This window comes from Brienomyrus brachyistius, chromosome 13, assembly GCF_023856365.1.
Source record: "Brienomyrus brachyistius isolate T26 chromosome 13, BBRACH_0.4, whole genome shotgun sequence".
Taxonomy (NCBI): Eukaryota; Metazoa; Chordata; class Actinopteri; order Osteoglossiformes; family Mormyridae; genus Brienomyrus; species Brienomyrus brachyistius.
The window spans coordinates 11,876,893-11,889,929 of record NC_064545.1 but is presented as its reverse complement, the minus strand read 5'-3'; the positions used below and the strand labels follow the sequence as shown (position 1 = coordinate 11,889,929).

Genomic DNA, 13,037 nt, shown 5'->3' with positions numbered 1-13,037 from the left:
AGTACCAATCGTCATGGAACCTAAAGCAGCACCCAGCTCCTCCTAATGCTCAGCTTAACTTTCCAGCACTTTCCTTACCATCTTTCTCATCCTATATCCATCTGATATCTGAATGCTAGTAAGTCTATAGCTTAAAACACAGAAGATACACATAAATATATAGTCTGCAGTAGGCCTGCACAATCTGCGACATTAATATCAACATCGCATCTTACGCACATGCCATTTTCACATCCCAAGGAACGTGATAGTCTGCCGGGTTCAGACCAAACATTTCGCAAGCTTTGCAAATTTAATGACCGTTTCTTTTCAAGATTACCTCGTATATGTGGGGGGGGAAAAAGTTTACCGCCACTGCTTCTGCATGAGCGCTGCATTGCAGTCTCCGAGAGAGTCATAATCATGTTTGTCCTTGCTGTGACTCGCTCATAGACCGTGTGGCGCGTTTGTGAGAAAATAAACAAAAAAATGAGTGAGAAGGACCAAGGTGAACAAGAACTGATCACCATAAGACATTCACCTTCCACTGTGGGGGAATGGTTTGTGTTCCACAGAGACAATATTGAGAAAAAGCAGATGATTTGTCAGCACTGCTTCGCATCAGCACAACTTGCGGAAATACCGCCAACTAATTGACAGACTGTATTGGCACATAAGAACAGGTTCCATTTGACTGTAATATTATTTTGGGCAAAGAGAAAAAGTACGAGCGTCACATAGTTTAAACCCATCACAGTTATCACCGTGGTGACAACCTGCAGAAGGAAGAGCCCAGAAGTTCTGAATCCACAAATGACATGGCACAGGGGATCCCTGGCCTCAGGCCTGTGAGAACACAACCCGATACTATTCATAACACTCATCAATGAAACATGAAACTTATTTCGGAGCGGGAGGCTGAACCCTTTCAGATACATTAAAACAAAGAAGAGCCGCACTAAATTCGCAGTCTCAGGGGTCAGAGGTCAATGAGTTTCCAGAACAGAGCAGCCAATGGCCCACAGCCAGCGCTCCGGTTCTCCGGAGAAACACCATCCCAAGGTCTCTGTGCTTCAGTAGGCCCCGCTTGCACACCTGCAGTTAAAGTACTGACAATGGGACAGGGCCAGTTCACCCCGTGAGGGAAGGCATGGTTCCGCTCCCTCTCTCACAGCAGATCAGGTGACTGCTTCTAGGTTGCCATGGAAACGTGGCATGCCCCGTGACAGGTAGGGCTGGGTGAAAATGAATCAAAACCGACTTTCAGAACCTTTAATTGACCTTTAATCATGTCGGCTACTTCGTTTTTTTAAGCCTATTAATACTTAAAAAAAAATTTAAAAATCTGTTAATACTTTCCGCAGTGTGTTCATGTACTGTCCCCTTAAAAACATACTACCGCGTGCGCTGTCACGTGACTCCGCCCCGTCCATCTGCGACATGGAAGCAGCACTTAGGGGAACTCAAACGCTGAGCTGACTGAACAACTCCAGCAGCTGGAACCAAAGAAAAATACCGTGTCGGTCATTCGGACACATTGTGGCTTTAGTGAAGATGACGCAGAACAAAAAGAGGTCAAATGTAAACACTGCGGGAGAAAGGTTTACCTAGCAAAGGTAATACCACCAATTGGTTTCAACACTAGCATTATTTTAAATAGTGGAAAACGCTTATAGAGACCAGGGTTAGGGTGATCAACCGCTCATATGGATCAAAATGCTTGGGAGAGAATCATTCTTGAACAAAAACAGATTACATAATTCACTTATAGTAATAAAGTAATCAGTGTCCATTTTGGGTGTTTTTATATATAACATATGGAAAAAAAATAATTACGGTAATTCTTTTTTTTTTACTTGCCGACTTGCCTAGTGGTAACCTGTCTGATTCTGGCTAGCTACTGCAGGCTAATGCTGCGTGCACAGAAAACATGACAGGAAAAAGACAGACTCATTAAAGTTTATAATAAACTGCCAAAAATGAGCCAACGAGATGCAGCAGCGAAACTACAATAAGCTATATTTTGCGTACAGTACTGTATTATGGCGTAGTTTAATTATACACAGTTCTGTAATATAATTTGTACAGTGCTGCAATTTGAAAAGCATTTGAAACAGCTGTACTGTATTTTGAAATAGTCGACAAAATTCAGTACATAGTAACGCTGCCCGATTTATTACCTTATATTCATGTAATAAATGTACAAATGTCAATTAGACGGTAATCTGCCTGAGACATGAAGAAAAAAAAATTGGATATAATGATCATCCACTTATAGTGATCAATTTCACCCAGAGAGATGATTTATTTGGTTTGCAAGAAATGCAAACTGTTTATTTTCTAGTTAAGGCAATTTGCTTTTTACATTATTTATAAAATGTGACCCTTTTCATGAGACATTTTCATTTCAAGCCATTTGTGCTTTGATTTCAATTGTTCAAAATATTTAATAACCATAAAATGCTTCATTTGTGCATTTCCTTCAAATATTTTAAAATGATATAGATTCCCAGCATATTTACAGTACAAACCTTGAAATATGAGGACAAAAAAACAAAGAAAAAAACAAGAACAAAATAATCGTTCATTAATTGTAATCGAGGTAAAATGTTCAATGAATCATAATATCGATTTGAGGTCAAATCACCCAGAGAGGGACAGCACAGAACCACGAGCATCATCGCTCTGTAAGGCCCGGTAACGACAGAGAGAGACAGCACAGAACCACGAGCATCATCGCTGTGTAAGGCCCGGTAACAGCAGAGAGGGACAGCACAGAACCACGAGCATCATCGCTCCGTAAGGCCCGGTAACAGCAGAGAGGGACAGCACAGAACCACGAGCATCATCGCTCTGTAAGGCCCGGTAACAGCAGAGAGAGACAGCACAGAACCACGAGCATCATCGCTCTGTAAGGCCCGGTAACAGCAGAGAGGGACAGCACAGAACCACGAGCATCATCGCTCCGTAAGGCCCGGTAACAGCAGAGAGAGACAGCACAGAACCACGAGCATCATCGCTCCGTAAGGCCCGGTAACAGCAGAGAGAGACAGCACAGAACCACGAGCATCATCGCTCTGTAAGGCCCGGTAACAACTGAGAGGGACAGCACAGAACCACGAGCATCATCGCTCTGTAAGGCCCGGTAACAGCAGAGAGGGACAGCACAGAACCACGAGCATCATCGCTCTGTAAGGCCCGGTAACAGCAGAGAGAGACAGCACAGAACCACGAGCATCATCGCTCTGTAAGGCCCGGTAACGGCAGAGAGAGACAGCACAGAACCACGAGCATCATCGCTCCGTAAGGCCCGGTAACGGCAGAGAGGGACAGCACAGAACCACGAGCATCATCGCTCCGTAAGGCCCGGTAACAGCAGAGAGGGACAGCACAGAACCACGAGCATCATCGCTCCGTAAGGCCCGGTAACAGCAGAGAGGGACAGCACAGAACCACGAGCATCATCGCTCCGTAAGGCCCGGTAACAGCAGAGAGGGACAGCACAGAACCACGAGCATCATCGCTCCGTAAGGCCCGGTAACAGCAGAGAGGGACAGCACAGAACCACGAGCATCATCGCTGTGCTAATATGACTGCCAGGGGTCTCTCTTAACCTATTACACCACGTGAGGGTCTTGGGGGGGGGGGGGGGGGGGGGGGGATGTGCGCAGTATAAGAAGTCACCACTGGACAGGGTGCAGCAGAATGGTCTGTATAAATATAAATGACAAGGTTAAACGGCAAGGCACAGCATCAAGACCCCTGGCCTGCTGGGATACAAGGCAGACTGAAAATATACAGCATCAGCAAAAACAAGATTTCCATCAAATCAAATTTGACAGCAGCCATTAGAAAATACATTTCAAAGGTCCCTCATATTTATGTGGGCATGCACCCAGAAAACAGTCTGCAGCATACAGGTTCCAATTCACACAGTGGGTCCAGCTATATTCACATGGCATGCCCTACAGTATATCCCAGGCCAACAAATAAAAAACGTAATACTTACACACAACGGGGCTTGCTGTGGATTAAGTTTCATGACACTGGACACTAAAGGGGAAAAACAAGGGGGGAGGGGGGATTAGTCACATTGCAAAAGCAAACAGATAAATACTGAGAGCTGACAGTACTTTACGAGCGGGGGCACTCTGCACCTTATGGGATATTTTTTTTCTTCCAAATCGCTTAACTGGAGCGTTCAGACAGTGTAATTCAAACAGGCAAGGCTGCGGTTAGCTAGGCATCAGGGGCGTCCAGGCACATGCCTGATCAAAAGTAACAGATCCAGTGGGTCATTATTTATTCACTGCCCCCTATGCAACCACCCGAGGTCAGCGTCTTACCAGGCAGAAATGCTGCAAAGCAACACAGTCATCGGAAGCGGCGTACATCAACATAGAGATGCGTAATGAATCAAATTAACACATCAGTACCTTCTTAAAAATCCATTCATAATACCAGCATTAGTCTGATGTGTCGATCTTGGCTGATTTTGCCAGCTGATATTAATCAATAGTCAAAGTTAACAGTACCAGAGCTACAGACTACTAAAATAATGGAGATGACTGCATGGAACAATCAGGTAGAGGGATTTCATTGGCTCATTCCCCACAAAGAAGACGCCCCAAATTACTGACCTTTGACAAATTTCTAAGTCATTATTAAGTCTGTCCAGCAGATCAATCTTTCACTTTCCATACAATAAAAAAATGACAAAGTCAGTCCACTAATCTGCAGTGGCAAGTTCAGAAGTTTCACCACAGGTGACCCTCGCTCCCCCCAGGTAATCAGTTACTGGTACTGGAAATATTAGAAAAAAAATATTGGTTACCAGTGTTGGAGCTAAACCCCCAAACCATGCATATGGGTAAAAACAAGTGTCTTGAAATACTGTATGCATCTGTGTCGGTGAGAGCCGTCTCAGGCACACAGCCAGCAGGGCGGCGACAGCATGACCGCTAGTGAGGTCTTTTCTGGCCTGTGTCGGCCCCTCGGGTGTCACGATGGTCATTTTGCATTCAAAGCTGGTTTTATGTTACCACCTGTACGGTAACTGAAGTACAACAGAAACCTCATTTACCAGTCAAGTAGCAATAACGTTTAAGCTGTAGTTTACAGTACAGTAGAAGTGACTAGTTCCTCATGTAAGTTAAACGATAGACACATGACAAAGAAAAAACAACTGATTTTATGGATAAATAAGGCATAAACTATTTTTAATTAAATAATCATTATTTGAAGTTTTAATATCCATGCACAATGTTGTTCACATGCATAATATGCCGACTGTTGTCAATTTCACCCCAGTATCAGCAGTGGGCTGTTCCAATTCCTGTGGTCACTCCCTCATAACCTGAAACTGTCAGGACCCCCCCTTGTCTTTCTGGCACCCTTCCTTCACACTACATCTGCCCAAACTCCCCTCAGGAGTGAGCGCTGCCTCCCTCAGGTCATACATTTTCATGCAGGAGTGAGCAGCTCGTGAGTCACAGCTCGCCTCATAGGGGACGCCGGTGTAGGTCAACATACCCCGCGAAGTCAAACAGAAACCTGTCCTGCAGTCACGCGGCCACCCTCATTGATTAGGCCGCCCATCCGGTCAGAGTCCACCGTCAGCACACGGCGTCCCGAAAACCCAAGTGCTGGGAGGACAAGGAGCAGAAGATTCCATCTGATCCAAATCACCTAAATTTACCTAAATCGTCTAAATTTACCGTTTGAGTCTTCCTGGATCTGTGATGCCCATTTGGACCCAACAGAAGAGCGACCAGGAAATCCCCGTGAGAATTACACAGCATCGCCACAATAACTTTATGATTTAATTACTTCTTCCCAGTGTCCCTCATAACAGCGACATTCCAACATGATTAGAAACATACAGGAACCAAGCTCTCAGACAGGTGTTAAAGGTCAGCTCTATCAGTCAGCTCAGTCCGCCTTCAGAAACAAACCCCTTTCAGCCAAAGCTCCAGCCGAGCTCAGAGCCTCTTCCTGTTTGTGATATAGTGAGCAGGAAGCAGGCTAAATGGCTCGCAGGGAAAAGGGCCAGGCTACATTGTCCTCAGGTCACTGCGTGCAATTATGTGGTCAGAAAAAACCCTACGGGGGAAGACAGGCGAGTAGGACAGCTGGGTCTGAAGCCTCTCGCTTATGTGAGCAGTGCTAGTCAGACTGAGTGCCTGCAGCTGGGTGACTAACCACCAGGGCTTGATGCATATGACCAAATTTTACCCGGTCCAGACCCAGTTTGATGTTACACAGAGCGCTTCCTGGATGCATCAAACGGAAGGAAAGACGTCTGTTACGCTTCGGGCGTAAAGCTGCACGTCGTCCTGCACAGACCACATGCTACAAAGGCTGAAAGCCAGAAAGATCCAGGTCAGCACGGGGTACTGCAGCCTGCAAATGCAAGACGGGGTCCCTGCATGGTCAGGGCTGCCAGATCCCACGGCTTTGTGGAGGGGGGGGGGGTGCCTCTGCCTATTCTTTAGCCAGGCTGAAACCCTACACCACACATGTGATTGGCCAACGTGCTGGCCCATGAACCTATGAAAGCCTGGCATTTAAAAAGCAACCAAGGTGCAGAATCTGAGCCTGTAGCGAATCAGAAGAGGTCGGAGTGACTGCTCAGAATGGCCTCCTTACGGTGCACAGCCTCTGTTAGAATGAGGCTGGACAAGACATACAGGAGAATCGGCTGCTTCTGGTGACGGCCCCCAGGGCCCCTGAACATGGGCAGAGCTCCCCTCCCTGCCACTGGCTCGGCCAGGACACCCCTGCCCCAGTTTAACTAACCGGCTGGAATCCCTGAGGCTCCCACTGAAGCGTCTGTCTCATTTCCAAAGGAGCATCATCATCCTGCCGGGACACTGCAGCCTGCCCCCCCCCCCCCCCCGCAGCTGTAATGCGGCCGGACCCCGGAGCGAACCGCTCCGGAATGGACTCGGGTAGCAGCCAGCGCAAACGTCAGCCATCGTACCCTGCCGGTGGCCGCAGTGACCGTATGCGGGTTGAGGCCCTGCTCTCACCTCCGTAACACAGAGCAGAAAGCTGACAGGATCACTGCTAACAGGCTGCACCAGAAAACACTACTGAGGGATGGCTCAGAGAATTAAAAAAAAAAAAAAAAACGTTTGTATACAAAAATGTGCCACTGCAGGAAAGGGGAGGCGTCAAAGCAGAGAACATGCTGATAGCATCTCGCAGGGATGAAAGCGATTTCAAAATATGAGCCACACCGCAATATTGCTCTCGGGCGATATGATACACGATCTCCAATCAGATGGAGCTGCGTGCCAGGAAATTCAATGCGGTGACTCATGCATCCATCTACGGCTGTTTAAAATATGCGGGAAACCACCTCGATCTGCAGGGCATCGACACAAAGCAGCAAAGCAGATTATGCCAATTTAGTGCGAACATACACAAAGAAGAAGAGTATCGTTATTTTGTTACTATATCATTCTTAACCATATTATTAATACCACACCACCAACAAGGACAATATCAATCATAATATTAATTCCCCGCGACCCAGTAGGATAAGCGGTTTGGAAAATGGATGGATGGATATTAATAATTATTAAAGCAAGTATAAAGTATTTAAAAAGCAAGTTACACAACAAAGATTCAGCGATGACTTTCAAAACAACAAATTCTCTAACACTTCCTGTGCACCGAGTGATGACTTTGAGGATGTACTGAATACACATATAGTAACAGTGAACTAAGACAGACTGGGCTGGATGGGACCTGGTGGGAAAACGGTCATACCCAGTGTTGTTTCGAACTACTTTAACGATGCCAGGCCTTAAACTCTTTGTGTGCCACTTCTTTTTTCGACCCATTTTTAAATTAGAAAATTTTTGAATGTTTAAATTTCATTGCCTGCGTGCCAGCAATAATCAGGGCACGTTACGCACCATCAGCAAATAGCAAACCCAGCTTTTGATTGGAGGCCGTCTCTAGGTCACGTGACAGGGGTGTGTCCAGTCAGCACACACTTATCAGGAGCCATGGTGTTTTGCAGTTACTCCGGCCAGGATGGCAATTATGTTGTTTGGGTCGTGCCAGCCAACTGCCTACCACGCCCAGCCCACCCCTCCCTCATACAACCCCCTGAGCTCTGGGCTGGCAGGAACAGCTCAACCACAGGCGTCTCTACCAAGCCTCAGTATCAGCCTGTCCTGTTTAAGCTAAACAGAGCCACCCCCCACCCCCACCCAGTGCTTTGGTCCAGTGACTGGGGCACAGGTCAAGGCTGCTGCAGGACTGGGCACCAACTGGGAATGGGAATAATGAGGACGGACTTCCTGTGTTCAGCCAGGCCTCCCTCTCAGCACAGTATTAAACCTGAACAGGAAAGGCAGGCACGGTCGAGGGGAATTTGCTCATTTATTGTCCATTAGGCAGCCCTACATGACACGATTAGCATATCTGAAGTAGGAAATCCAGTTTAATAGGCTATGCGACGAGGCTGGGAGCGTCTGAGCGCTGCCCCGCTTTCCCACTCAGCCGATCTGCCTCACGGGTGGCCCGGTTCGTGACGGGTCCCGCTAGGGCCTGCATGTGGGCAAAAATATGCACAACAGGTTCCTGGAGCTCAGACGATGGCTGCAGTAAAGAAAAACAAGGTGTAAAAGACAACAGGAAGGCCCGTTTAGGACAACAACAGGAAGGCCGGTGCTGAGAGTCTGGGAGACATCCTCAGCTGGGGGAGGTAGGCTTTATGTCCACATGTGGCAGCAGCAATCACAGAAGCCTGGACTTGGGGGGGGGAGCAAAATTCTAATTGTAAACTTAATCAGAAATTCCTCTCCCTGACAATACGTCACACCGGCGCCTACATGGTCACCCAGAAACGTAAATGAAAAGCGATGAGCGTTGGTCTTTGTCTGTCCCAGATTCTGTATCGCTTCCATATGACCTCATACGGCCGCTCTCTGCGTGACTGAGCAGCCATCTCAGCTGAGGTCAGCCCAGAGAGTGTGCGCTCAGGCCCTGAAAGGGGACGCCAGGCCAGCCAGCAGGCACGCAAAGGTGGTGGCAGCGTGAGAGCCGGCCGACCAGAATGCCCACAGAGGGCTTGTTTGACAAGCAGGCTCCAGGCAAAATCAGCCAGCTGCAGCCCACGTCGATCATCCGGTGTGACTACAGTCATATTTACTTGCCACATATTTGCCTGTGTCACATCTAAGCACAAAGGGACAGAGGTTAAATGCTTGCATTGTTTTACGAGGAAAAAACTTGCCCCCATGAACAATATTGAAGTGCCAGTGTTTACTCCTGTGTTTACCCCTGGGCCTCGTGGACGGTGACTCATCACTTTCCTGATCACATGATCGAGGGAACTGTCCGGGGACGCTTCCCCCCCGCTCCATCCCACACGACTGGCTACGAAAACCCAGTCAGAACTTGGAGGAGTGTATGCAACCCAGCTGGTGAGAGAGCAGCCACCAGCAGCCTGCCTGCTCCCAGCAGAAGCGTTTGGCCATTCCCCACGCACACCGGGCCTCTCTCTATGAAAGCATATTACTGACGCACTCAGCTGTGCACCGAAAACACGCCGAGGTCATAGCTGACCTCCACCCCTCTCCCCCCAGCAAGGTGGATTACGCATTAACTGAAAACTGCCTTAGCGATCTCAGTGTGGACCTTCTTGGTTGAGTAATTGTGTCATGCCGGGGGCAAGGGGGGGCAGGGTTTAAGTTTCACCGGAGATTTGTTTTAGGAGGCTGATGAAGGGGTCAGCCCTCAGTCCTCCCCCAACTTCACTGGGACCTTGGACACGTGCCAGAGAGAAGCAAAAGGGAGTTTCCACTTTATCAGTGTCCTGCGCTCCTCTCCGGCAGGTTCCGAGGAGAAGAGCCTACTGTGTCGAACCCCATTCAGGGCTAAGTGAGGCATGCCATGCTAGCTTCCAAAAGGCGGGTTGCTAGGCTTTCACCAGATATACGCATACAGGCTGGAACCTCACAATTCTGAGAGGAAACCTCAAACATAGCCATGAAGAGGAGGAGATCAAAATAAACCACTCAGCAGAGGTCAAAAGGTCAGACACCTCTGTCCAAGGGGCCAGACAGGTGATTCTAGAGGCTCCTGCTCTTGTTCCATTTCGATGCTCTCAACCAGAACGAGGACCCTGCCAGCACACATGGCTCTGGAACGGGCATGGGTGACGCTGAGTGACTGCTGATTCCTCTGTGTACACAGGAGACGTCAAACAGAGAGAGGTGCTTGGTGATTTGCCACAAATGCTGGGGAGCAGATTACGTAAGGGGCGAGGCAGTCCGCACCAGGGTCCCAGAAACAAGGCTGCTGTAAGTCCGTTGAAGGTGAATTCCATCGGCCACCTCACCCTAAAGCAGGAGACCCTGCTGTATAAGTTTGTCTCTCTTGAATGTTAAAAAGCCAGCGAGGACAAGCACACCAGATGTGACAATCTGAAGAATTAATCACCAAGTAAGAAAAAGTAAGATCTCATCTGCACAGAACACAAGCCGGTTATGCATTGTTCCTATATATTGGGAACAGGGTAGTAAAATTAAATTAAGTAAAGAAAAACTTACAGATATTTAAATTCAAACGATAAACAGATTCTGGAAACAAAGCCAGTGTTAATGTGTTTTTAAAACCCTGAAACAGCCTTTCCTGCTTCATGGCCAAATCCATCCATCTCTGCCCACACTTGTAGTGCGTTAATTAGGGGGGTGGGGGGGGGCTGAAAGGTTCTGGACCCCTATCAAACGGACTCGCAATTACGTAACAGCAGCTCTGACTTCCAGAATAAACACCATAGGCACAGATAAACTGTCCCGCAGCGATTCTTACAATCTGAAATCATTCTGAAGGAGCCCCAAAAGTTAAACACCATCCAACCTGTACACGGGCGGGGGGGGGGGGGGGGGGGGGGGAGACACACAACAGGTTTTTAAATCAGAAAGGCAGAAATTAAACTGCTGAAATGAACTACAGAGGCCATTAAAATCAAGATTTTGAACCAGTTCATGGAACGAAAATGAAAGCCAGAAACAATCATCATTTTGCAATGAACAAAAACAAAAACCAGAAACCATACATTTTGTAATGTTCTGGAACTTAAACATTGATTTGAAATAACAGTAACTGGTTAATAATATTCTGTGTGAGTGTGTGCGCCTTGTGGTGTGCTGGCGGCTGCCCAGGGTTGGTTCCTGCCTGCACCCATTGTTCCCGGAATAGGATTGAGCAGTTACACTGATGGATGGATGGATGGATGGATGGATGGATGGATGGATAATAACATTATTTTTTAGTTCTTTTATTTATTACAACAAACTAAAATATATTCTGCTTACAATAACTTTGGCGCGGGGTTTACTTCGTCAGACTACCATCTTCCTCTCACGTCTTCAGACAGCGAGCATAAATATACCAGCGGCAGGCGGTGATATGCTGTGAAAGTGAGATGTGCCGCGGTCTCTGCCTTTGCAACCACAGAAGGTTAATATTATGCTATGTAACAATTTGAGAGATATTCTACAATAAAGAGAACTAATCCTGGAAATAGCTAGCTAGCTCCAGTTACATGAGAATAATGCAGCCTACATAGCCTATTAGCTAAGCTTCATTTATCATTTTTTGCCATTTAAACATTTCTGTTTATATGGGACGGCAGAGAAAACCCAACGTAGCAGCATTTTTCATTTGAAGTAAGAAAACATGCGGCGAATTTACTTACAGTCTAATCTGTTGTGACAATGATTAGATCACATAAAGGCTGTAGCACAGGCTGTTTCTGTAAATGGCTGTATGTTCTTTTTACAGATGAATTGACTGTGCTACTACGGTAATTTCCCATGTACACCATAGAAGTGCTATAAGTGGCCATATAGGCGAACTTTTCATCATGGTTACAGCTAGATTGCCTACTTCTATTATTTATTTGCCTAAGCTATGAGCTATTGTTGTAGACTGTTGAGTAGCCTAAAACATTTTTGTTGTCGTTGTTTGATAATAAACAACCTGGCATAAATAGCCAGTGTCTTCACTCATGTATACAGAAAAAGCCTACATGTATAACAGTTCGTTTGAGTTCCACTTCGCGGGTGATACGCCTCTATGCTTTTTGTTGTTGTTACTCGAGCACACTGCGGGTGCCGGGTCATGCCCAGTTCTGTGATTGACAAAAGCTGTGAACCAAGTGCAGCGGTGGTGGATTGCGGCCTGAGGACAGCCTGGACTGCAGTGCAGCTAGTTAGCGATTCCGTAAAGACTACGGAGTAAAATATCTACCAAGAGAGTTTTTCATACCATCTGAAAGAAACATATGTCATGTCACACAGCCCTACATGGAATGTTACCTCCACCATTGATGTCCTGGTTAAAATCAATTCATTCATCTCCACTACACATTACATTAAAATGACAGCTATAGTTCATTATTCTAGGCTACAATTGACTTCTGTCTGGTATAAAAATGCACCAAGAGCCACAGACTGAATAATTCTGTTGTGCGCTGTTCTGGCCTGACGAGCTTTCAGATGCGCAAGAAGCGACCCAGTTGCGCAGCAAAGCTTTAGCAAAGGTCTAGCAACCAAAGTAAAGACTTTCAGCTCGGCACCACACCACTGGAGACAAACTGTGTGTGTACCGGTTATGTGCTGACAGGATTCACACAAGGACGGCCGCCTCAAAGCGAACATGTGAACAAATACAGGCCGATCTGAGACTTGTCACATGTGCGTTCCAGTGCTCATTGGCTGGCTCCGTGCAGCAATCACCAGGCCAGGCAGAGCGAGGCAGGCGTATTTCGACAAACGTGAGCTTTGCAGCAAGCCGAGTCATGGAAACCTGTGCGTTGGTGAGCGACGTGGCACGGCGCCGACCCACAGCTTGTGCTTTAGCGGGAACTTAACCCGTAGCCCTCCACTTCCTGCGTCTCTGTGCTGCCTGCGGCGATGATCGTTGGTGCTTGGTTAAACATGACAGCGACCGCATCTGCAGCCTTTACATGAGGCCACGGTGCAAAGCAGGACGAGCACAGACTCAAAGCTTCCTTTGCCTGCATCGTTTCC

General features: G+C 47.2%; 1 protein-coding gene across 3 annotated transcripts in view; it reads right to left on the bottom strand.

Annotated features, from left to right (window-relative positions):
• The window catches only part of LOC125706350 (A-kinase anchor protein 13-like), an 83,001-nt gene that overhangs the window by 58,103 nt on the left and 11,861 nt on the right, over nt 1-13,037 (bottom strand). For all 3 annotated transcript variants that reach the window (XM_048973015.1, XM_048973016.1, XM_048973017.1), the window contains exon 3: nt 3,989-4,032. In XM_048973015.1, the coding sequence (XP_048828972.1) occupies nt 3,989-4,021 (33 nt within the window). In that variant the 5' untranslated portion in view covers nt 4,022-4,032. The remainder of the gene's footprint in view (nt 1-3,988; nt 4,033-13,037) is intronic.